This window comes from Pseudorca crassidens, chromosome 10 (genome assembly GCF_039906515.1).
Source record: "Pseudorca crassidens isolate mPseCra1 chromosome 10, mPseCra1.hap1, whole genome shotgun sequence".
Taxonomy (NCBI): domain Eukaryota; kingdom Metazoa; phylum Chordata; class Mammalia; order Artiodactyla; family Delphinidae; genus Pseudorca; species Pseudorca crassidens.
The window spans coordinates 13,628,165-13,653,825 of record NC_090305.1 but is presented as its reverse complement, the minus strand read 5'-3'; the positions used below and the strand labels follow the sequence as shown (position 1 = coordinate 13,653,825).

General features: G+C 43.4%; 1 protein-coding gene across 1 annotated transcript in view; it reads left to right on the top strand.

Moving 5' to 3' along the window:
- The window catches only part of KIF13A (kinesin family member 13A), a 217,866-nt gene that overhangs the window by 166,508 nt on the left and 25,697 nt on the right, over window positions 1-25,661 (top strand). The window contains 11 exon segments of the mRNA XM_067752073.1: window positions 2,200-2,286; window positions 2,385-2,551; window positions 7,929-8,142; window positions 9,772-9,934; window positions 11,180-11,320; window positions 12,383-12,532; window positions 15,237-15,398; window positions 15,919-16,092; window positions 19,121-19,272; window positions 24,170-24,302; window positions 24,489-24,635. Of these exon segments, the coding sequence (XP_067608174.1) occupies window positions 2,200-2,286; window positions 2,385-2,551; window positions 7,929-8,142; window positions 9,772-9,934; window positions 11,180-11,320; window positions 12,383-12,532; window positions 15,237-15,398; window positions 15,919-16,092; window positions 19,121-19,272; window positions 24,170-24,302; window positions 24,489-24,635 (1,690 nt within the window).

The following is a 25,661-nucleotide window of genomic DNA, read 5'->3' as shown; positions in this document are numbered from 1 at the left end:
GAACCTCCATACTGGCTGCATCAATTTACATTCCCACCAACAGTGCAAGAGGATTCCCGTTTCTCCACACCCTCTCCAGCATTTATTCTTTGTAGATTTTTTGATGATGGCCATTCTGACCGATGTGAGATGATATCTCATTGTGGTTTTGATTTGCATTTCTCTAATGATTAATGATGTTGAGCATTCTTTCATGTGTTTGTTGGCAATCTGTATATCTTCTTTGGAGAAATGTCTATTTAGGTCTTCTGCCCATTTTTGGATTGGGTTGTTTGTTTTTTTGTTATGAGCTGCCTGAGCTGCTTGTAAATTTTGGACATTAATCCCTTGTCAGTTGCTTCATTTGCAAATATTTTCTCCCATTCTGAGGGTTGTCTTTTCGTCTTGTTTATGGTTTCCTTTGCTGTGCAAAAGCTTTTAAGTTTCATTAGGTCCCATTTGTTGATTTTCGTTTTTATTTCCATTTCTCTAGGAGGTGGGTCAGAAAGGATCTTGCTGTGATTTGTGTCATAGAGTGTTCTGCCTGTGTTTCCCTCTAAGAGTTTTATAGTGTCTGGCCTGACATTTAGGTTTTTAATCCATTTTGACTTTATTTTTCTGTATGATGTTAGGGAGTATTGTTATTAAATGCCAGGAAAATCTCTTTTTTAGGTAAAGGAAACATTTATGAGAAGACTAAAATTGTCCATGCTAAAATTTCTGGAGGACTTTTCCTTTCCCCCTAAAAAAACTCACAGTGACAGTGCTTTAACTGTATCAAAGGATCGGTTGTTGAGATCTTCTAATAAGCAGCAAATCCTACAAAATCTTTTATAGTGACTTATTTAGGCTACTGATGTCACAGCCCCTTGATAGCCAGTAAGCTGTAGCAAAGTTACAATGTGAGGAAAGCTGCACTGTTGAAAGACCACCTGCAAACGTCCGCTGGACAGTTGCTTCTTCAAGATTTGTTTCAGGCAAGTCCAGGATACATAGACCAACATAAACCCACAGACACAATGTACATCATTATGGTATAATATATACAGTATAACAAAGACTATCAGAATTTTCTTCCCCACCTCTAATTGTTTGTTTTTATTGAAGTGTAACTGACTTACAGTATTATATTAGTTTCAGGTATACAGCATATTGATATTACATAATGGTCACCACTGTAGTTACTATATGTCACTATAACTGGGAGTTTGTACCTCTTAATCCCTCTTAAACTTTTTCACCCATCCCCTCACCTCCCTCCCCTTGATTGATTTTACCATTTGGTTGGTAGAGCTGTTTAGGATTTAAACCTGGTATTCTTTTTATGTTTTCCCTGAGTTTTTATTATGGGAAATTTCAAACATAAGAGTAGAAAGAATGGTATAACAAGCCTCCGTACAGCCATCATCCAGCTTCAAAAATGACAGCTCACAGACAGTTTTATTTTTTATTTGTATGTTCTCCACATCACCTCCTCCCTCCCCTCTGGGTTATTTTAAACATATTCCAGATATTGTAACTTTGCATCCATAAATATCTCCACTTGTATCTCTAAAAGACCAGTATCCTTAAACACAGCTTCCATACCATCACACCTAAAATAATAAACAATAATTCCTTACTCATCATACATTGAGGCGGTGTTCACATTTCCCTAGTTGTCTTATAAAGGTTCTTTTTCAGTTGTTTCGTGAAATCAGGCTCCAAATAAGATTTAACCATTGTCATTGATTGTTATGTCCCTTGGGACTCTTTTAGCCCATGGGTCCCCCTCCTTTGCTCCCCCACTTTTTTTTCCTTGCATTTTATTTGCTGCAGGCACCTAGTTGCTTCCCATAGTCAGCATTTTGCTCATTGCGTCCCATGGCGTCATTTAACATCTTCCGCTGCCCTCTCTATTTCCTAAATTGGTTTTAGATATAGAGGCTTGATCAGGTTCAACTCAAATATGGACAAGAATGTTCCATAGGCATTGTTGCCCATCTCCATCAGGAGCACATCATGTCCACTTGTCTGTCTTTGAGGGATATCAGCATCCCTTGATCATTTTTGCCTAGATCGTGTATTTTGATAGTGTTTACAATTCTGTTATTCCTTCTTTAGGTATTAGTCGAATATGCCTATTAAGAGAAAGTTCCCCCAGTTATCTCTTTGGCTCCTGGGTCTAGGTTTATTGCTCTTTACCATCCAGCTGATGTAGCCCCCCTGGTGTTCCTTCAGGTCCTGTGTAAACGGCACCCTCGTGTGCAGCACCACCCAGCTGTGGCACGGGGACAGAATCCTGTGGGGAAATAACCACTTCTTCAGGTAACAGCTTGTGTTCACTAGTATGTTCACTCATACACCTTTTCTCTTATCTGAGTGTAAAACACGTTGATTTTCTCTAATGGTGAAAAACCCCACAGAATTAATTTACCTAAGAGGAAACGGCGAGATTGGTTGAAAGACTTTGAAAAAGAAACGGGCCCCCCAGAGCATGACCTGGATGCAGCCAGTGAGGCTTCCTCGGAACCAGACTATAACTATGAATTTGCACAGATGGAAGTTATCATGAAAACGCTGAATAGTAATGGTAAGACCCTTAGGCATTTACTTTCTTACTCTACTCTTTAAATAAACCTGAGGAGAATTTGAGCATGGCTAGAGAATTGTCAGTCTGATCTCTGGTGTATCAAGTTGGGGATTCTGTTGCAAGAATAAAGATTTTGACCTTTTTATTTATCTCTATCTCTGGATTTTTAGCTTCAAAGTCCCCTCTTTTTAATTATAAAAATGAAGTATGAAGAAAAGGCCAGATGGAAAAACAAGTGTAATGTATTACTCTGAAGAGTATAGAATAACAACGAAAAAGAACATCATTAAGATTAGGGATTAACATTAGCTACTGGGGCTTTTGACAGCACAGCACAGGGAAGACCACAGTTGGAACTCAAACTTCATCCCCCTCTGTTACTTGCTTACCAAGTTGGGAGGAATCTCGACAGACATTCCAAAGTGATGCTCAGACATCAGAATCACATTAATGGGTCATTTAATAACATGGCTGAGCAACAAGTCTCTCCTGGGAGTGATTTTTTGAAAGCCCACGTGGATGCAGGGTGTGACAGGAGGGTGCAGCTCCAAACTCCAGGTGGAGGAATGCCCATCAGAAGAGAGATTATTTCTTCAGATGAGGTTACAGAATTCTAGACATCTCTGTGGCATATCCAGGTGGTATCCATTTAATCATGTATCATCCCACATCACAGATTTCTAATTTTCTCCAATTGCTACCGTCTTAACATATATCTAAATATTTATATATATAAATATATTTATATAAATATTTATATATATATGACCCCCCTCAATAACCAGTGAGTATTTAGCACTCACTAAATACTCATTTGTTAATTTCTCCAAGCTTTCTTAGCCACAGCAGTTCATCATCAGTGGTCTGGCTCATGGTGTTAACATGAGTATCCGTTTGTGTTCCAGATCAGGCCTTGCTCTCCAGTGTTGATTTTATCCATTTAAAAGTAATGTTTCCCCTTCCTTATGCTTTACTCAATCCCACTGATAAATGGAGCTCCGCTATGGGGCACACAGATGTACTCTGTTATGATGCTGAAATGCTGGTGGCCGGACAGAGTTCACGCCCTTCACCTCTACTGCTAGGTGGCTTCCCGGTTATGAGCCTGTCTGCCTGGTGGTCATCCCCTTGGTGCTCCTATTTGAAGATTCTCTTCCCTCTCATGTGGTTTCAGACGGAGCTCCTCCACAAGCACTGGGATGAAGGTTAACTGATTGGCTTTAGCATGAGGGAGCTTGGCCGGTGTTTAGCAGTGCTGCTCGTCAGTGCTTGTGCTACATGCTTTGGCCAAATCTAACTGACATGATGGGGAAGAAGCTGAAGTTTTCTGCCTGGCCTTTTCTGCCTGAGGTGCCCTGAATTCTTTTTTTTTTTTTTTTTTTGCGATACGCGGGCCTCTCACTGTTGTGGCTTCTCCCGTTGCGGAGCACAGGCTCTGGACGCGCAGGCTCAGCGGCCATGGCTCATGGGCCCAGCCGCTCCGCGGCATGTGGGATCTTCCCAGAACGGGGCACGAACCCGTGTCCCCTGCATCGGCAGGCGGACTCTCAACCACTGCGCCACCAGGGAAGCCCTGCCCTGAATTCTTGATGGAGGGATGCTCGCTTTTCAATTATGACCCTTTCCTCCCCATGTCCCAACTCCATTGCCTTCCAGTGGTTAAAATCCAGTGGCTGTTCTTTTCCCCGTGTATCCAACAGCACAAAAGTGTCACTAGTATTATTGCTCCTCATACTGACGACTATTATTTCTGTTGACAGCACAGCAGTTCAGGACGTAGTACTTCTGGGTAAATAGTCACCTGCATTATCCCAGTAATAGACTAGAATAACGGATTTTCAAATCTCTAGAATAAATAATGATCTGAAACCCAATTCATTTTTTTTTTTTTTTGCGGTACGTGGGCCTCTCGCTGCTGTGGCCTCTCCCATTGCGGAGCACAGGCTCCGGACACGCAGGCTCAGCAGCCATGGCTCACGGGCCCAGCCGCTCCGCAACATGTGGGATCTTCCCGGACCGGGGCACGAACCCGCGTCCCCTGCATCGGCAGGTGGACTCTCAACCACTGCGCCACCAGGGAAGCCTCCCAATTCATTTGAATTAAGAATAAAAGCAAACCTAGTATCTGTAGACCATAATATGTTCTTCCTGAGGCTTCAGAATGGGAATCAGACATTTAACTGTTTTCACAGAGTCAATGGCAGCTCTAAAGTAAAGAGCAATTAAGGGGCTGGTGAAGGGTCATAGAGCTTATTCCATCTGGGATTAAAAGGTTCTCTTTTTCCCCCAAAGGATCTACTTTCCTTTGATTTAGTTCCTTGGGCATCTTGATATGAATTAATTCTAATTCTGTGGGTCACATAAATTCCCTTCAACCTCTACACCATTACCCCTCTCTCTTTTCCATTCTCGGGACAGATAAGGAAGTTTGAGCTCATTGCGTAGTTACATACCAGGCAGAGAATAAACTAAGGAAGAAGAGAGGATACTATGCCCAAAAGAAAGGGGGTCCTTTCTCTCGTCCTAAAACACTTACCTCTTTGGTTTCTTGGCCTGAGGCTCTAGGCTTACTGAGTTTTAAAACAGTTCATACAAGAGGAAGAAAGAAGATAGGGAGAAAAAGGAAACTGTGAACATTCTCTTGTAAAGTGGGTTGGTTGTTTGAGAACAGACCAGATCATCTTCGGCTTCTGTCCTATGCCATATAGAGTCAGAGTGACTTGCTGATTAGGATGACCTTTTTAAGAATATGTTGTATAGTGATAAAGGCTTAAAAGAGGTTAATTAATTCGAAAAGAAAGTGTTATCAAATATGTCTAAGAGAAAAGTGTTTCCAGACTTGTGTTGGGATCAGAGGAGAAAAAGAAACCTCAGTCCCTGTACCTCTACCAGGTTTGTGTGTAGCATAGCCAGACCCAGAGTCTCCAGGCAAGGCTTCCCAGGCTGGTCTGTGGCAGGCTTGGGGAGGGATGCTTTGAGTTGCTCTCTCTTGCATATCTGCATGGTGATTTGTGGCCACTGAGAAAGCCTGGTGAGTAGTAGGGTTGCTGTGTCGTGGCAGCTGCTAAAGCAGTTTAAAAAGGCCTCAGTCACATTACCTCTGCATTGGCATGGAACCCCCTACCTCAGCCATCTGGGGTCATGTGTGTTTCTACTTACCACTGACCAACAAGCAGAAATAAGAATTAAACATCTTATTCAGTGTCCTTTAGCAAAAACCCTAGGATATGATTTTATAAAAAAGTTGGTGTGTTTCCCAGTTTTCTCTCTCTGGAAAAGATTCATAAACACTCAGTTAGGGCCCTAAAAATGGTTGGTGAGGACCCTGTCCTTTCTTTTTTAAACCCAGAGCCTAAATAGAGAAAAAATATATGTATACTGTTTGAGAAATACGTATATTTTTTAATTCCAAGAGAACTTTTCTTCTCTAGCCCTTACGTGTAAGATTTCTTTAAACTCCCTCAAAAAAGATCACCATATTATTCTTTTCTCCCCCCCCCCAAGAAGTTCTAGGGCTACGTTAGAAGTTCTAATCCTTTGGAGTATGTCAGTTTTCACTCTGTGGAAAAAGTCTTACCCACCCATGGTCTTCCTTTGTGTAAAAGGGTTTTTTTTTAGAGTCCATTTTCCATTGGCCTTTCAAGTTAACGTATTTCAGGGACTCTGTGTCAGGACTCTATGAAGAAAAGTATTCAGCTTTGAAAAAATAATGAATTTGAGAATTTTATATCAGCAAAGAACAGTATTTTTTTTTTAAATCTACTCTTTAACAGAGTACTAATTCTGAGGAAAACATTGGAGCTAAGAGTACAGTTTATTACTAAGTTTATTTCCTACCCCAGACAATTAGCTCTGATCTGAGTTCAGAACCCAGTTCTGTTGCTTATTAGTTGTGCAATCTTAGGTCAGCTACTTAACCTTTCTGAGTCCCAGTTTGTCTCATCTTTGAAATGGGAACACCATCCACCCTTAAGTTTGCAAGGTTTTCATGAGATGATGCATGCAAAGCGTATAGTGCCTCTACCTGAGATATAGCCAGCAGCCAGTAGAATTATTATTGCTGCTGTGGTTGTCATTTTTCTTAAAACAACTCATCTATACTCTGTGTATCTAGTGATTTTTAAAAGTACTTTCTACTCTGTTTTGTATTATTTAACCCTGTTTTTAAAGCTAACATGCTATTTTCTTTTCCTCTTCTCATGTAGAAAACTACTGAAATTTACCTGCTGATTTCACAAATTGGTAGGGTCTTCTGGTAAAGTCAGTCAATAGCTATCATGAGGTGATGTAAAAATTCCTCTTAATTTCCTTCTCTTATCCTGGAAATTAAAATGAGAGTCAATATATAGAAATACGACACGAGCAGCACTGAGTAATAAGCAAGTGTGTGAATCTCAGGCTAGTCTGAGAATACGAACACATCTCCTAGGTCCCATGTACTTCAGGGAAATATTTACCATTATGGTGATTTCTTTGTTTACCATCCAGATTGTCTAACATACTGTTTCCCTAGAGACAGCATGACTTTCTCTTTTGTGCGTGTGGTCAGTGCCTTCCTTAATCTTTCTCCATTATATCCAGGCCATTGGTTGTTACCAAGCTAATGTCCTGCCATAGCCAATGAGCTCTTTAGGACCGAGTCCTGCCTACACCACAGCCACCACTCGTCACAGTCGTGGCCCCTTTCAACAAGACCCATTAGTATTTCTAATACGTGTTCACCCACCTGTGTGTTGGTGATCTCTCAATCTGCAAATGCAAAAAATCAGAAATAGTTGCAAGTGAATTGCTTTCTTGACTATTAACACCTGAGAAATTGCCAGACCATATACTCAATCAGTGTTTTCAAACACATGCTGTGATCTGTAATTTTCCTCTCACATTAGAGAAATTCAGAAGTAATAAATTTGTGGCTAAAATCAGAAATACAGACCCTTTGCCATGTGCTGAAACCAATGCTAGAAGAGCGTTAAAAAGTGACTATCAGAAAAATCAAATCTCATGTGGCTCTGTCTTTGAAGTTGTCTTAGCTTTCATTGAGTTTTTCTTCTCGGTGGATAGAATCCCAACCCCCTTTCCCCTGTCATCTGCTTTTCGCAATTGAGTGGTCTATCTAAACATTAGGATGAGCTCATCAAATTGAAGAAAGTCACATAGTAGACGTGGGGAATGTTTCCCCCCAGGGCATTGATCTAAAATGTTAAGGAAAAGGAAGTGGAGAGAATTTCATCCCACCGGGCCTCCCGGGCCGCTCACAGGCAGCACATTGAAAGGCTTGATTCTGGGGGCGGGGATGGTTTTCGCCCTAAGGAACACCCACGGGCTCCCTGTTGTAGCCACCGCTGAAGGCACCTCGCCTTGTCTCTTGGCTCACCAGACCCAGTTCAAAATGTGGTTCAGGTCCTGGAGAAACAGTACCTGGAAGAAAAGAGAAGCGCCCTTGAGGAGCAGCGGCTCATGTACGAGCGCGAACTGGAGCAGCTCCGCCAGCAGCTGTCCCCGGAGAGGCGGCCCCAGAGCAGCGGCCCTGACCGCCTGGCCTATAGCAGCCAGACAGCTCAGCAGAAAGTGACCCAGTGGGCAGAGGAGAGGTACGAAGGGGAATGGGGGTGGAGGGGCCCAGAGTCAAGGCCTCGGGGTCCTGGGCGAGGCGGTTGTGAGGCACGTCAAAGCGGGACAGACCTGGCAAAGAGGGAAATCTTACTCCCGTGTCTGGATTGTTAGCACTTGCCTTTCCTTTCAGAGATATTATTTATCCTAAGTATGTTTACTGTGATGTTAGTTGTTAAAGATTACACCTGCCCCCTTACCCTTTAATAAAAACGGTACCAAGTTAGAATGCCACGGTCTGGTCTTAAAGTAGAGGACATTTGAATAGTTCTTCAGCATAAAACCATTTCTTGTTTTTTATTTCTCTTATGTTGGAACCCATTTAAATACAATTTTAATGTTAAGAAATCTACTAAATGTGAATTTTTTTTACCTTGTGACTTCATTTATATCAGAACTGAGGTAGTGGTGGAGGAAACGGTAACAAAAACAACCACAATAAGTATTGCTGAGTTCTGTTGTGGTCTTACCACAGTCTAGGAATGCTGCTTATTTTATTTAATGCTCCCAGTGGCACCAAGCCGTGGGAACTATTCGTTCTGTCTTGTAGCTTGGACAATCATTTTAAATACCTTCCCTCACTCACCCATTAAGTAAATGAAAAGGCCAGGGTTTGAACCCGGGTCTGTTGATAGCCCATTATCCTGTGTTGTAATAAAAATAATGGTGCCTGACGTGTCTTGAGCGTTTAGCACGTGCTGACACTCCAAGCAGTCGAAAATCCGAGTATAACTTTACAGTAGGTTCTTGATATCTGCATTCCACATCCACAGATTCAACCAACCATGGATTACAGTGAAAAAAATCTGTATCTCCGTGGGCCTGCGCAGTTCAAACCCATGTTGTTCAAGGGTCAGCTGTACCCTTTATTTCATTCAGTGGGTAATTTTCGCATATCCTATGATGGACCATGCACTTTAGGTGTAGTGACAAGCAGAAAAGCCATGGTCCCTGCCCTGGGGGTGCTTACAGCTTCGTAGAGGAGACGGACATTATTGGTCAAATAATTACACAAATAAATGAAAAATTGTAACTATGATGAAGGCTACTGAGGCAAAAGATGTGGGGCTGGGAAAACATATAATAGGGTTCGGACCCAGTTAGGCTGTTAGAGAAGCTTTTATCAGGAAGTGCTATTGTGTAGAGTTGAGAAACGAATTTCTGCTGCCACAGAAGTCCCTACTTCTCACCTTTTACCAACTGAAGAAATCACGTAAAACACTTTCTCCTTACTGGCTCCAGATCTCGCCCACCCCAAAGCACACAGAAGTCGTAATCATTTCTTTTTCCTAAAGGATTGCTTTATTGGGTTTTGTGTGTACGTGTGCATTACCATATCAAAATCTAGTTGTTTTCAAATGTTATATAATTTAAAACATGGTTTGAAGTTAAGTCACCCCACATGTTTGCTCTTCATCTGTGGTTACCAGTGGAGAGCTCACGGAAACCTGGTGGGAAGAGAGGAGGTTAAGAGGTGAATTGGCAAAAATAGCTTGAAAAACAGTTGTTTGAGAGAGGTTTTCTACTACTTTCTAACAACATGACTCACTTGGAAACGGGACTGCCGTTTTCTTTTGGACATTCTCATGTCCTTTTCTGCTGTGCCACAGGGATGAACTCTTCCGCCAAAGCCTGGCAAAACTGCGGGAGCAGCTGGTCAAAGCTAACACCTTGGTGAGGGAGGCTAACTTCTTAGCCGAGGAGATGAGCAGACTCACCGAATACCAGGTGACTCTGCAGATCCCTGCTGCAAACCTCAGTGCCAATAGAAAGGTAAGAATGTTCTCAAAGAAGATGAGAGCGAGAGGTACAACAGTAGATACTGTAAGTGGAACGTAAACCTGGCATCCACAGAACATCCGTGAGGAGACCCTGACGTGAGCCGGAGGGTCTGTTCTTTTTAAGACATCCTTTAGAGATCTTGGGTATATATGCCTTTGGGTATTTTATGATCGGAATATGAGAATTTGGGGGGCTAAAAGCCTTGCTAATATAAATTATTTCTTTAAAACAGTGAAAATGGGGAATTCCCTGGTAGTCTAATGGTTAGGACTCGGTGCTTTCACTGCTGTGGTCCCGGGTTCAATCTTTGTTTGGGGAACTAAGATCCTACAAGCCGCTGGTATGGCCAAAAAATGAATGAATGAATAAATAAATAAATAAAACATTGAAACTAGAAATATATGTAAGTAATTCCTCCTGGTTTTCTCTTTCATATAAATGCCTCCTGAAATGGGGGAATGTGTGTATATTTTGTGATAGTACCATTCTGAGAGTGAATTCTTCGAGAAAGGAAGACTCATATGATACCTGTTTTTCATACACAGCAGGATTCTTTGCAGCCATTGGGAAGTTTCCTGTCTGATCAACTTGAAATTTTCATTTAAGGAGAAACTTTGGAAGAAATAATTTTTCATCCATTCATTTTTCCCTCCAGCAAGCGAGCTAGAAACGAGTCAGAGAGTATCTCGTCAGTCTTCTTGCATTTTAGTCTTTTGACCAAGTAGTTCTCCTTTGAGAAATTTATTCTAAATCTGTACTTATAGACGTGTTCATAAACATTTATGTGCTTTTGTACCAGGACACTTATCACAGTGGCCTGTGTAATAGCAAAAATTTGAAGCAGCCATGATGTTGACCAAGAGAATAATTAGTCAAGTGAGTGGTACATCCCTATAATGGATGGCTGTGTTGCTATGAAAAATCATGTTTATGAAGAATATTTAACCACACAAGAAGGTGAACTGTGGAGAGAGAATTGGGATAGGAAATTTGTATATTTGTTTGGTTCTGACTGTGATAAAAATAAACTGTGTGTGCATGGGTATACAAAGAAGGTTGAAAATAAACCAGAATACTCCCTAGGTGATAGGGTTTCATCTTCTTTTGTATAGATTATGTGTTTTTTCTTTTCAAACTTTCTACTTTATGATAATACATATTGCTTCAACAATCCAAAAGAGTTGTAACAAGATGCGTTATGTTTGTTTTTTGTTTTTGTTTTCCTTCATTCTGCAGAGAGGAGCCATAGTGAGCGAGCCAGCTATTCAAGTGAGGAGGAAGGGAAAGAGCACCCAAGTGTGGACCATCGAGAAGCTGGAGAATAAATTAATCGATATGCGAGACCTTTATCAAGAATGGAAGGAGAAGGTTCCTGAGGTAAGAGGGACAAAGTGTAAAGGAGCTTTGGTTGTGCTAAAAGGACAAGAATATAAGTGATTTAATCATCAGAACACACATATGTGCGTCAGTGAATATCTGTCGTGCTACTTGGGACGTTTATATTAGAAATGTAAAGTGAAAGTGACCTTGAGAGGATCAGTTGGATCGGTCATAAAACATGTGATCCCCACACAGATAGGAACTAAATGAAGAGAACACATAGCATGTTCTTATTGGGTTGCTACTACATTTCAAGTGAAGTGAAGTAGGACAAAGTGAACTTGTGCTGTTTCGTCAATGCTGTTAACAATCAGCTTAAATGGAGCCAGTGTGGATTTTGTATTCATTAGCATGTGTTCGTGCTCCCCTAGCTGTGTTCATGGCTAGGTAGATGCTAAGAATAATTCTAGAAAGCATGATCCATTTTTTCTACATCAGTAATGGAAAAAAAGATTCGGTGAAGGAAATGAGGCAAAGCACAGGGAATGAAACCTTGCCGGTGGGGTGTGATAGGGAGGACGGGGTGTGATAGGTGGGGCTGTAACCAAAGAAGAGCTCTCCCTGCCCTTATGTCACTTAACAAGCCCCTCCCGTGGGATAGTTCTGTTTTATTCGTGTGACATGATTCTATTTTTACTTCTTTTTAATTTATTTAGATAAGTGCTTTTTTTTTTTTTAATTTATTTATTTATGGCTGTGTTGAGTCTTCGTTTCTGTGCGAGGGCTTTCTTTAGTTGTGGCAAACGGGGACCACTCTTCATCGCGGTGCGCGGGCCTCTCACTACCGCGGCCTCTCATTGCGGAGCACAGGCTCCAGACGCGCAGGCTCAGTAATCCTGGCTCACCAGCCCAGTCGCTCCGCGGCATGTGGGATCCACCCAGACCAGGGCGTGAACCCGCGTCCCCTGCATTGGCAGGCGGACTCCCAACCACTGTGCCACCAGGGAAGCCCAGTGCTTTCTTTTTAAAACATTTAAAAATACTGGTTTTAAATAGTATTGTTTAAGTTGATGTTTTGTTTCCTACTCGCCTTCCCCCCCCGCCTCTCCTACCATTCAGACAAAGCGACTCTACGGGAAACGAGGTGACCCTTTCTATGAAGCCCAAGAGAATCACAACCTAATTGGCGTGGCTAATGTGTTCTTGGAGTGTCTGTTCTGTGATGTGAAACTTCTGTATGCAGTTCCTATCATCAGCCAGCAGGGGGAGGTAAGGACAAGCCAGCCTCTGAGAAAATGGCCATGGTTCAAGTTTGTTTTTTTTTTTTCCATCTTTATTGGAGTATAATTGCTTTACAATGTTGTGTTAATTTCTGCTGTACAACGAAGTGAATCAGCTATATGTATAGATGTACCACCAATATCCCCTCCTTCCTGAGCCTCCCTCCCACCCTCCCTATCCCACCCCTCTAGGTCATCACAAAGCACCGAGCTCAAGTTCATTTTTTATTTTTTAGTTCGATTTAAGCTCTGTTCTTGAGGTGGATCAAGAAACTAGGGTGAAGCATCAAGATCACATTCTTCTTTCTCTACTAATATCAAAAGAAACTATCAAAATTAAGGCATGGTTTTAAAAGATTATTAGAACATGTTTTTTATTTGTGGTTCACAAGTATTTTCTTTGTTTTAATCAAATTCGAAAGCTTTTGGAAACCAGATTCAGCTCTGTGCCCCATATTGATTTCTCTTTGAATCTCTCACCTCTGTAGTACACTTTTAACTCCTTCCTGGCCCTAAGTGGTCTTTACAACATACAACTTGGGAGGATTATTTTGAAATTCTAAAATATTCAAAGAAAACAAGCTTAAGCATCCCACTGTTACCTCCTCTTTTTAAAAAAAATGCCCCCATATTTCATTTATTTCATTATATTGGCCTTCTGTCAGCCTGAAACATTTCAGAAAACGTTCAAGTTCAAACTTTTTTATATTATCCACTTCATCAACTGATGTTTTCATTTTAAATTTAGTAACATCCTTATTTCCTAGCTTATCCTTCAATAACATGCAAACTTGGAAATACTAAGTTATTTTTTGTGATTCTTAGAACAGACTAAGAATAGGGTGCCATTCTGCCCAAAGGGAACCCAGAAAATAGACCCTAGATTCCCAGTTGTGATGTGTAAGTGCACAGCTCACATTCCACATGTAGTAACCCACCTGTGGACATTATGCTCTAGGAAAATAGTGGGCTAAGTTGCTTTTTCCCGTGTTAAAAATGGGCACAACTCCTATGGCAAAGAGATCTAGTGGCTGAGTCCCTAGTCAGGGTTTCTTAAGCTAGGGTTCATGTGGGCTTTGAGTATTTCGTTAATCCCCTGAAATTATACTAAAAATGTATTAGGGTCTCAAAAAACGTTGGGGAAAAAAAGCTTAAGAGCCACTGTCTTCTAACGTTTTCTCATATTTCCTTTCTTCCCTTCTCTTGCTCCTTCCTCCATATTTGTCTCACTTGTCAAACACCGTCAACTAATTTCTCTCAGGTCCTGGGTGTCAGGGCCAATTGCTCTGTGGAAGTTAGATCTGAGCTACCTTTAAAAATAAGCCTCACTATGTAAGATGACACAGCAGTGCCAGAGCATGTGTCCCCTTCACAAGTCCGTTCATTACGACCTAAAACTGTGTTGCCAAAGAAAACTTGGCCAGTTACCACACTCTGAGAATGCAAAGGTCAGGGTCATTCCTATCCTTAAATCAGTTCTGTGAAACCAGCCATAAGAGAGACACTGCTAAACTAGCACCAGTGCAGAGAACCACCAGGATAATCTGGAAACTTAAGTTCCCCCGCCCCCCTTTTTTTTTTTTTTTAGAAAAACAGTCTCAAAGAAACTATTTTCCTTATAACTTGGTGACTTTGTCGCTCCTCCTGGAGTAGGTCTCACCCCCTCACCCTTCTCCCAGCCCTAGGGTCACTTCCATTCTCATTCTCTGCTCCCAAGAGGGTAAGGGAGAGGCTCCATGAGCCCAGTGGCCATGACTGTTTGGTTTACTGTTGTAAACACAGCACTTAGTACAGTTCCCGGCACACACTCGACTCTCAGTAAATATTTGTTGAGTGGATAAATTTATCTCCTAACAACCTGCACGTATCTCTATTAGAGCAGCTAGTTTACACTGGGTTTTTATTTATTTGTTTGTTTATTTATTTATTTATTGGCTGCTTTGGGTCTTTGTTGCTGCGCACGGAGCTACACTTCATTGCGGTGCGTGGGCTTCTCATTGCGGTGGCTTCTCTTGTTGCAGAGCACGGGCCCTAGAGCACGTGGGCTTCAGTAGTTGCAGCACACGGGCTCAGTAGTTGTGGCTCACGGGCTCTAGAGCACAGGCTCAGTAGTCGTGGCACACGGGCTTAGTTGCTCCGTGGCATGTGGGATCTTCCTGGACCAGGGCTCGAACCCGTGTCCCTTGCATTGGCAGGCAGATTCTTAACCACTGCGCCACCAGGGAAGCCCCCTACACTGCGTTTTTAATTCTGTGTCTTTCCCCACTTGACTGTGAGTCCCCAGACAGCAGAGCCTGTGTCTTTTTATCGTGGTGTTCCCATGATGCCAGGTATTTGATCAAATGAGTAAATGAATGAATATGTGAACGAGGGAAACAGATAACTCCAGGTAGAATGTGATAGCTGCCTTTGTGCTGTTCATGGGCTATCCTGTAGAAGACGGGTAAGAATGAAAATGACTCCAGGAGGCAAGGTACAAAGGCAAATTTGACTCAAAGTAAGGCAGGGTGATTACAGGGCAGGCGATGGAGTGGGCTGGCTCTGGAAGTACTGAGAGCTTCCCGTTGCTGGAGGTGGCCCAGCAATAACAGTGGAGCTGCTCGCCGGAGATGTTGTAGCATGCTTTCCACCTCAGGTCAGTATTGTCCACGGGATGTCTTTTAACCCCACGGCACTCTGGTTCCTTGACCCAGGTTGCCGGGCGTCTCCATGTGGAAGTGATGCGAGTTACAGGCGCCGTCCCGGAACGCGTGGTGGAGGATGACTCCTCGGAGAACTCCAGTGAAAGCGGGAGTCTTGAAGTCGTAGACAGCAGCGGGGAAATCATTCACCGAGTCAAAAAACTGACATGCCGGGTGAGAGGGCAGGGCTGGGAAGGCTCAGATAAATGCCCTTTTCAATTCAAAACAATTTTATGGAAAATCTTAGGAGTTTTTCATAGAAGATGGTAAAAGTTAAACTTTCTGTCAATAAATACAATAACAGACAGTACTTTTCCCAGAAGTGCAGCACACTTTCTGATGACAGTTGTATGAAATTTCAGAAGTCTGTGTATGTGGCATGCAAGGAGTGCATATTGTTTAGTGAATCATGCTTTTCTAGTAAAGGTCACAGCTGTGTCAGAAACTCGGTCATTAGGAAAGTTTGAGAGGGGTGTGTGCGTTTGTCACCACGCTCACACACTGTAGTTATGGAACTATGGTACACATTTCATTACAAGTAGGTAACCCTTAATGAAATATTTTCAGTTGTCAAATGGATGACTGATTTATTTATTTCATCACCCACTCTTAAATTTGAGGTAGCTGGATATGAAAAGAATGCATAGTTTGTTTTCTTTATGAGAGTTATATTTGCATTTTTTTCTCTCTCCAGGTAAAAATTAAAGAGGCAACTGGGCTGCCCTTAAACCTCTCAAATTTCGTCTTCTGTCAATACACATTCTGGGACCAGTGTGAATCCACAGTGGCTGCCCCAGTAGTGGACCCAGAGGTGCCTTCCCCACAGTCCAAGGATGCCCAGTATACTGTGACCTTCTCTCACTGTAAGGTACAAATGCCATTACAAAATGAGCTACTTGGGAGACAACCGGCCACGGCTCAGTTCAAAAGTCTACTTGTAACTTAGAGTTTTTTCCCATATGAATGTTTCATAAACATAATAGGTTTATTGAGCTTTTTAACCTCAAAACGTACTTTAATACAAATTCAGATCGTTTGAAAGTGTTTAAAATAAAATCTGGGGACTTCCCTAGTGGCACAGTGGTTAAGAATCCGCCTGCTAATGCCGGGGACATGGGTTCGAGCCCTGATCCAGGAAGATCCCACATGCTGTGGAGCAACTAAGCCCGTGTGCCACAACTACTGAGCCCACACGCCACAACTACTGAAGCCCATGCACCTGGAGCCCGTGCTCTGCAACAAGAGAAGCCACTGCAATAAGAACCCCAGGCACCACAATGAAGAGTATCCCCCACTCACCGCAACTAGAGAAAGCCCACACGCAGCAACGAAGACCCAATGCAGCCAAAAAATAAATAAAATTTAAAATAAATAAATAAATAAAATAAAAAACTCTGAAAGACCTCTACCTGAAATCTGTGATGACCAGTGACAATTTGCTGCATATTATGTGTGTGCAAACATATGTTCATACACATAAATGGCCAGAGATACACACTCTTACCGTCACGCATGCATAACTTTAAAAAGTTTTTTACAAAAATGTGATCACATTTTACAGATTGCAGAATTGCCTTTTATTATTTTAATATACGTGAGCATCCAACCATATAAGTTGCTGTAGATATCTTTCATTCTTTTGAATTCTAAGCATAGCATTCTAAAGTCCCGTATGAGCTTTTAAAGATCATACAAAATGAGAGAGGCAAATATTTGGTGAATATTGGTTGGACCTATTTTGTGACATCAGCTACTCTTCCTGTCTTTCATATCAGACTGCCAACCAGTCATTTCTGACAGCCAGACTCTAGCCTCTGTGTAATTTTGTTTTTCTTTGGGCAATTCTCAATAGATATTCAAGACCCCTTCTTTTCGAAATGGTGCCTATTCTTTCTGGTTCTACAGTTAGAAGACAAATCCATATCACCACCTATAAAATTTCCCATATGTAAAGTCTGTCAAGGTTTTTTTTTGAAAGGCTAGATTTCTCTTTTTTTAAGATATTTATTTATTTGGTTGCACCAGGTCTTAGTTGTGGTAGGCGGGCTTCTTAGTTGCGGCACACAGGCTCCTTAGTAGTGGCATGCATGTGGAGTCGAGTTCCCTGACCAGGGATCGAACCCAGGCCCCCTGCATTGGGAGCATGGAGTCTTATCCACTGTGCCACTGGGGAAGTCCCTGTCAAGTTTTTATTTATTTGTTTTTTAAAGATCTTTTTTGATGTGGACCATTCTTAAAGTCTTTATTGAATTTATTACAATATTGCTTCTGTTTTATGTTTTGGTTTTTTGGCCCCAAGGCATGTGGGATCTTAGCTCCCCGACCAGGGATCGGACCCGCACCCCCTGCATTGGAAGGTGAAGTCTTAACCACAGGACTGCCAGGGAAGTCCCCTGTCAAGTCTTTATTTTGATGAGAATAGCCCACTTTTTATTTTTACCTGTATTCACCAAGTCTGTTTCTTAATTCTTTATTAATCTTTTGTTGTTGTTGTTGTCGTTATGGTTCTCTGAATACTCTTTTAAATATTCCCCATCTTTCTTTGGATCCAAAAAGCTGCTTATTTAGAAGGATGAAACCTGGATTTTAAGTACATCCTAGTTAACAACTGGTTTAATAGATGCTAGTCTCAGAGGCTTTGGACTCGCTGTGTGACCTTGGGTTTTTGGTTTTTTTTTGTGTGCGGTACGCGGGCCTCTCACTGCTGTGGCCTCTCCCGTTGCGGAGCACAGGCTCCGGACGCACAGGCTTAGCGGCCATGGCTCACGGGCCCAGCCACTCCGCGACATGTGGGATCTTCCCGGACCGGGGCATGAACCCGCGTCCCCTGCATCGGCAGGTGGACTCTCAACCACTGCGCCACCAGGGAAGCCCAACCTTGGGGTCTTTTTGGGGTTTTTTTTAACCTCTAAAATGCGTAGTTTGTGCTAATTGGTCGTGAAGTTTATTTTCCTTTTAAAATTCTGGCTCTGTCTCCAAATAAAATAAGAAGTTAGGTAGTATAAGGTTAAACCAATACAGCGCAGCCCTTTCGAGAAATTAGAGTCACCTGAGATTCCACTAATGGGAAGGAAGTCCACATGGTTCCTCGCCTGCTGCTTTGTTCCAGGTGATGCCTCACTGCTCCGTCTATTCAGCACCCGTTTCCTCATGCTCATCTGTTTGTATTTCACAACAAACAGTTGGAGTGGGAGGGTTTAAGAGTAAGAGTGCAGAATCTTGGAGATAATCGTATAAAATTTAATTCTGTTTTGATCTTCTAAGCCATAGCAAGGAACAATCAGAAGTTCCTTTTTTTTTTTTTTTTTTGCTGTGCTGATTGGTCTGTTCTGTCTGAAAGTCAGAGTGGTCTCAGGGAAAAGAGAGTGAACCAGGAGGAAGGGAGGACAGATTTAGCTCTGCAGCCAACAAGCAGTGCGATGTGGGGCTGCTGCTTTCTTCAGTGTCCTCATTTATTAAAGAAAGGAGTTCAGGGCTTCCCTGGTGGCGCAGTGGTTGAGAGTCCACCTGCCGATGCAGGGGACACGGGTTCGTGCCCCGGTCCGGGAAGATCCCACATGCCGCGGAGCGGCTGGGCCCGTGAGCCACGGCCGCTGAGCCTGCACGTCTGGAGCCTGTGCTCCGCAACGGGGGAGGCCACAACAGTGAGAGGCCCACACACCGCAAAAAAAAAAAAAAAAAAGGAGTTCAGTTAACTTACCTCAGAATATCACTTCCCATCTAATATTCTGGTTTCTTTGCGGTTTTCTGTGAAACAGCAGCAATGGTTTTAAGGTTGGGATCAGGCTAGTGTGCTCTGAAATGACTCTGTATACAGCTGAAAGTTAAAAAGGAAATTTCACAGATTCCTTTCTGCCTAACTCCTGTCACCCTTTCCTCTCCCCCGCGTATCCCAGGACTACGTGGTGAGTGTAACGGAAGAATTCCTGGAGTTCATTTCAGATGGAGCATTGGCCATCGAAGTGTGGGGCCACCGGTGCACCGGGAACGGCAGCTCTGTCTGGGAAGTCGATTCCCTTCATGCTAAGACAAGAACGTTGCATGACAGGTTTGTGCTTGGCTGAGGGCTTTAGACGCAGGGTCAAGGCTCACCCTTGGACAGTGGTTGAAGAACAAGGACTCTCTGAGCCTGTTTCCTCCTTTGTGAATGGGAATGGTGAAAGGAACTACCAGGCCCTGGAAAAATTCGATGGGGAAAGGAAAGTCTTTTCAACAAATGAGACTGAAACATCTGTGCACCTTTATGGAAGAAAACAACCTTAATCTTAATTCACAGGAGACACAACACTTAATTTGAGATGGAGCATGACTTTAAATGTAAAAGATAAAACTATAAAGCTTATAGAAGGGGGACTTCCGGGAAGATGGCGGAAGAGTAAGACGCGGAGATCACGTTCCTCCCCACAGATACACCAGAAATACATCTACGCGTGGAACAACTCCTACAGAGCATCTACTGAACGCTGGCAGAAGACCTCAGACCTCCCAAAAGGCAAGAAACCCCCCACGTACCTGGGTAGGGCAAAAGAAAAAACTAAACAGAGACAAAAGGATAGGGACGGGTCCTGCACCAGCGGGAGAGAGCTGTGAAGGAGGAAAAGTGTCCACACACTAGGAAGCCCCTTCGCGGGTGGAGACTTCGGGAGGCGGAGTGGGGGAGCTTGGGAGCCGCGGAGGAGAGCACAGCAACAGGGGTGCGGAGGGCAAAGCGGACAGATTCCAGCGCAGAGGATCGGGCCGACCGGAACTTGCCAGCCGAGAGGCTTGTCTGCTCGCCCGCCGGGGCGGGCGGGACTGGGAGCTGAGGCTCCGGCTTTTGTCGGAGCGCCGGGAGAGGACTGAGGTTGGCGGCGTGAACACAGCCTGCGGGGCGTTGGTGCACCGCGGCTGGCCGGGAGAGAGTCCGGGGAGAAGTCTGGAACTGCCGAAGAGGCAAGAGACTTTTACGTCCCTCTTTGTTTCCTGGTGCACGAGGAGAGGGGATTAAGAACGCTGCTTGAGAGAGCTCCAGGGACGGGCGCGAGCCGCGGCTAGGGGTGCGGAGCCCAGAGACGGACGTGGCTAGGGCCGCCCAGAGCGGCTAGGGCCGCTGCTGCCGCCACCGGGAGGCCTGTGTGCGAACACAGGTCACTGGCCACGCGCCCTTCCGGGGAGCCTGTGCAGCCCGCCACTGCTGGGGTCCCGGGATCCAGGGACAACTCCCCCGGGAGAACGCACAGCCGCGCCTCAGGCTGCAACGTCTCGCCGGCCTCTGCAGCCGCAGGCCCACCCCACACTCCGTGCCCCTCCCTACCCCCGGGCCTGAGTGAGCCAGAGCCTCCGAATCAGCGGCTCCTTTAACCCCGTCCTGTCTGAGCAAAGAACAGACGCCCTCCGGCGACCTACACGCACAGGCGGGGCTAAATCCAAAGCTGAGCCCCTGGGAGCTGTGAGAACAAAGAAGAGAAAGGGAAATCTCTCCCAGCAGCCTCAGAAGCAGCGGATTAAAGCTCCACAATCAACTTGATATACCCTGCATCTGTGGAATACCTGAATAGACAACCAATCATCCCAAATTAAGGAGCCCTGTGGATGAAAGGCTCTTGGGGCTGCAGCCAGGAGTCAGTGCTGTGCCTCTGAGGTGGGAGAGCCAACTTCAGGACACTGATCCACAAGAGACCTCCCAGCTGCACATAATATCAAACAGCAAAAATTTCCGAGAGATCTCCATCTCAACGCCAGCACCCAGCTTCACTCAACGACCAGCAAGCTACAGTGCTGGACATCCTATGCCAAACAACTAGCAAGACAGGAACACAACCCCACCCATTAGCAGAGAGGCGGCCCAAAATCATAATAAGTCTACAGACACCCCAAAACACACCACCAGACGTGGACCTGCACACCAGAAAGACAAGATCTAGCCTCATCCACCAGAACACAGGCACTAGTACCCTCCACCAGGAAGCCTACACAACCCACTGAACCAACCTTAGCCACTGGGGACAGACACAAAAAACAACAGGAACTACGAACCTTCAGCCTGCAAAAAAGGAGACCCCAAACACAGTAAGATAAGCAAAATGAAAAGACAGAAAAACACACCACAGATGAAGGAGCAAGATAAAAACCCATCAGACCTAACAAATGAAGAGGAAATAGGCAGTCTACCTGAAAAAGAATTCAGAATAATGATAGTAAGGTTGATCCGAAATCTTGGAGATAGAATGGACAATAGAATGGACAAAATGCAAGAATCAGTTAACAAGGACCTAGAAGAACTAAAGATGAAACAAGCAACGATGAACAACACAATAAATGAAATTAAAAGTACTCTAGATGGGATCAATAGCAGAATAACTGAGGCAGAAGAACGGATAAGTGACCTGGAAGATAAAATAGTGGAAATAACTACTGCAGAGCAGAATAAAGAAAAAAGAATGAAAAGAACTGAGGACAGTCTCAGAGACCTCTGGGACAACATTAAACGTACCAACATTCGAATTATAGGGGTTCCAGAAGAAGAAGAGAAAAAGAAAGGGACTGAGAAAATATTTGAAGAGATTATAGTTGAAAACTTCCCTAATATGGGAAAGGAAATAGTTAATCAAGTCCAGGAAGCACAGAGAGTCCCATACAGGATAAATCCAAGGAGAAATACGCCAAGACACATATTAATCAAACTGTCAAAAATTAAATACAAAGAAAACATATTAAAAGCAGCAAGGGAAAAACAACAAATAACACACAAGGGAATCCCCATAAGGTTAACAGCTGATCTTTCAGCAGAAACTCTGCAAGCCAGAAGGGAGTGGCAGGACATATTGAAAGTGTTGAAGGAGAAAAACCTGCAACCAAGATTACTCTACCCAGCAAGGATCTCATTCAGATTTGATGGAGAAATTAAAACCTTTAGAGACAAGCAAAAGCTGAGAGAGTTCAGCACCACCAAACCAGCTCTACAACAACTGCTAAAGGAACTTCTCTAGGCAAGAAACACAAAAGAAGGAAAAGACCTACAATAACAAACCCAAAACAATTAAGAAAATGGGAATGGGAACACACATATCGATAATTACCTTAAATGTAAATGGACTAAATGCTCCCACCAAAAGACACAGATTGGCTGAATGGATACAAAATTTACAAGCAGCTCATGCAGTTCAATGTCAGAAAAACAAACGACCCAATCCAATAAATAGACCTAAATAGACCTAAATAGACATTTCTCCAAAGAAGATATACAGATTGCCAACAAATATATGAAAGAATCTGCAACATCATTAATCATTAGAGAAATGCAAATCACCACTACAATTAGATATCATCTCACACTGGTCAGAATGGGCATCATCAAAATATCTAGAAACAAAAAATGCTGGAGAGGGTGTGGAGAAAAGGGAACCCTCTTGCACTGTTGGTGGGAATGTAAATTGATACAGCCACTATGGAGAACAGTATGGAGGTTTCTTAAAAAACTAAATATAGAACTACCATAGGACCCAACAATCCCACTACTGGGCATATACCCTAAGAAAACCATAATTCAGAAAGAGTCATGTACCAAAATGTTCATTGCAGCTCTATTTACAATAGGCCGGAGATGGAAAAAACCTAAGTGTCCATCATCAGATGAATGGGTAAAGAAGATGTGGCACATATATACAATGGAATATTACTCAGCCATAAAAGAAACAAAATTGAGTTATTTGTAGTGAGGTCGATGGACCTAGAGTGTGTCATACAGAGTGAAGTAAATCAGAAAGAGAAAAAGAAATACTGTATGCTAACACATATATGTGGACTCTAAGGGGGAAAAAAAAAAAAAAAAGGTCATGAAGAACCTAGGAGCAAGACAGTAATAAAGACACAGACCTACTAAAGAATGGACTTGAGGATATGGGGAGGGGGAAGGGTAAGCTGGGACGAAATGAGGGAGTGGCATGGACATATATACACTACCAAACGTAAAATAGATAGCTAGTGGGAAGCAGCCGCATAGCACAGGGAGATCAGCTCGTTGGTTTGACTAACTAGAGGGGTGGGATAGGGAGGGTTGGAGGGAGGGAGACGCAAGAGGGAAGAGATATGGGAACATATGTATATGTATAACTGATTCACTTTGTTATAAAGCAGAAACTAACACACCATTGTAAAGCAATTATACTCCAATAAAGATGTTAAAAAATTAAAAAAAAAAATAAAGCTTATAGAAGAAAACAGAAGGGTATCTTCTTTTAAAGTTGACCATTTGCCTCTTCCGTGACCCAGCAATCCCACTCCTAGGTATTTACCCAAGAAAAATGAAAACATAAGTCCATAAGCAGCCTGGTACATGAATGTTTATGGCAGTTCTATTCATGATATCCCCCAAACTGTAAACAACCCGATGTCCTGCAGTGTGAGAATGTTTGATAAACAAATTGCGTTATTAGTCATATAATAGAATATTACTCAACAATAAAAAAGGACTCTGTCCCACTCTTCCATATTGTGTATGAATCTCACAAACATTGTTCTTAATCAAAGGAGCCAGACCTAGAAGAGTACACTACCGCATGATTCCATCTCTATGAAATTCTAGAGCAGGTAAAATTAGTCTGTGAGGTTACACAGCTGCTGCAGGTGGTGTGGGGATTGAGTGGGAAGGGGCCTGAGCAGACCTGCTGTGGTGATGGCGGGTGTATGCACAGGTGTATGCACAGGTGTATGCATTTGTCACCATCCCTCCAAGTCTACGCCTGAGATCGGGACAATTCACTGCATATAAGGTATATATCAATAAAATAAATGAAAAGAACCCATACCACAGGATTGTGTTGAGTGTTAAACAAGAAAATAATCTATGTGACACACATAGCACAGTGCCTCACGGATAGTAAGTGCTCAGGGACTGGGGCCTTCTTCCTGTTGCTAATAATGTCCCGGACAGTGACATGGTCGTTGGTTGGAACGTGTTTCTGCAGGTGGAACGAGGTTACTCGCAGAATAGAGATGTGGATCTCCATACTAGAGCTGAATGAGCTGGGGGAGTACGCCGCTGTGGAGCTTCACCAGGCAAAAGATGTCAACACAGGGGGTGTCTTTCAACTCAGACAGGTACTAGGTTTGTCTTTGCTTGTTTTGTGTTTTCTCTCTGTCCCACTCTTACAGTTTCTGGAATTTTCTAGTTATTTGCCTCTCTGTTCCCTAATTCTTTCCCCTTCCTTGATCCTCTTCCCCCATCCATCCCTCCCCATCCCCATTCCTGGCCCCCATTTCCGCATCACACCCCCGCCCCTGCAGGGTCATTCCCGGAGAGTGCAAGTCACAGTGAAGCCTGTCCAGCGTTCTGGGACACTGCCACTCATGGTCGAAGCTATCTTGTCCATCTCCATTGGCTGCGTGACCGCCAGGTCCACCAAGCTCCAGAGAGGGCTGGACAGTTACCAGGTGAGACCAACAGATTGCAAACAGTATTTAACAAAGATTGGTTAGTGTAGAATTAAGGTGGTCAGTGATCTGTGACGGAGACCTGTTCAGGAATATAACTGAACTCCTTGCCTTAAGCACGTATTGGCCTCCGCCACCCCATCCATATTTCCGTCCGTTGCCTTTTTGCTAGGTTTAAATTACTGTGTTGGCTTAGTGCCGATTAATAATAATTTTATTTATAAACACACATCAATGCTACAGTGCTCATTTACTTTAAGCAGGATTTATTTTATATCTGGCCCAAATTATGTTGGGTGTTTGATATTGCTGGCTTTGGCCTGATCCACTTTTATTAATAGAAAGTTGCCCCCATACACTGGCATACTTAACCAGCTCTCTGAAAGCTTTACTTTTTAATTGAAAGTTGTCCTCATGATCATTTTTTGTTCATTAAATCTCCTTTTGCTAAACCTTCTTTTCTCACTTAAAAAAAAAAATTAAAAGATGGAACCAGCTAAGAACTCATCTTATTTACCAGTCACAATAAACTGTAAGATCAGGAACTTGTCCCCAGGGGCCTGAAAGAACGCATGTGCCTCACCAAGTCCCCACTTTACTATCAGATGTAATTAGGGACTGGGAAGAATCAGACCATTGAATTCCGGTTCTCTCACTGCCACACATGAGGGGGAACACACTCCCTGTCATGATGGGGAGAAAACTTTTCTCTGTAGAGTCTGAGCGTAAGCCCAGCCTATCTTGAGAAGGGTTCATCTTCCATCTCAGTTTCCTTTTGGCTTCATGGCAGCGAAGACTTTACTGAAACATTGGCTTGGACTGTTGGGCCGTAAGGCAGGCACAGCTGTGTCAGACACTGCCTTCCTCATCCCAGGCCAGAACTGCCTCCGACTCAAGGCCTGGGAAGAGTATGAATGGAGTTGTGAGGCTGGAGTCTGCTGTTTGCAGGGAGGCTTCTCCACCAGACTTTTCGCTGTATGTGGAGGGGAAGTTGGGTTGTCCCCGACTTGGCCATCAGCCCCGGGG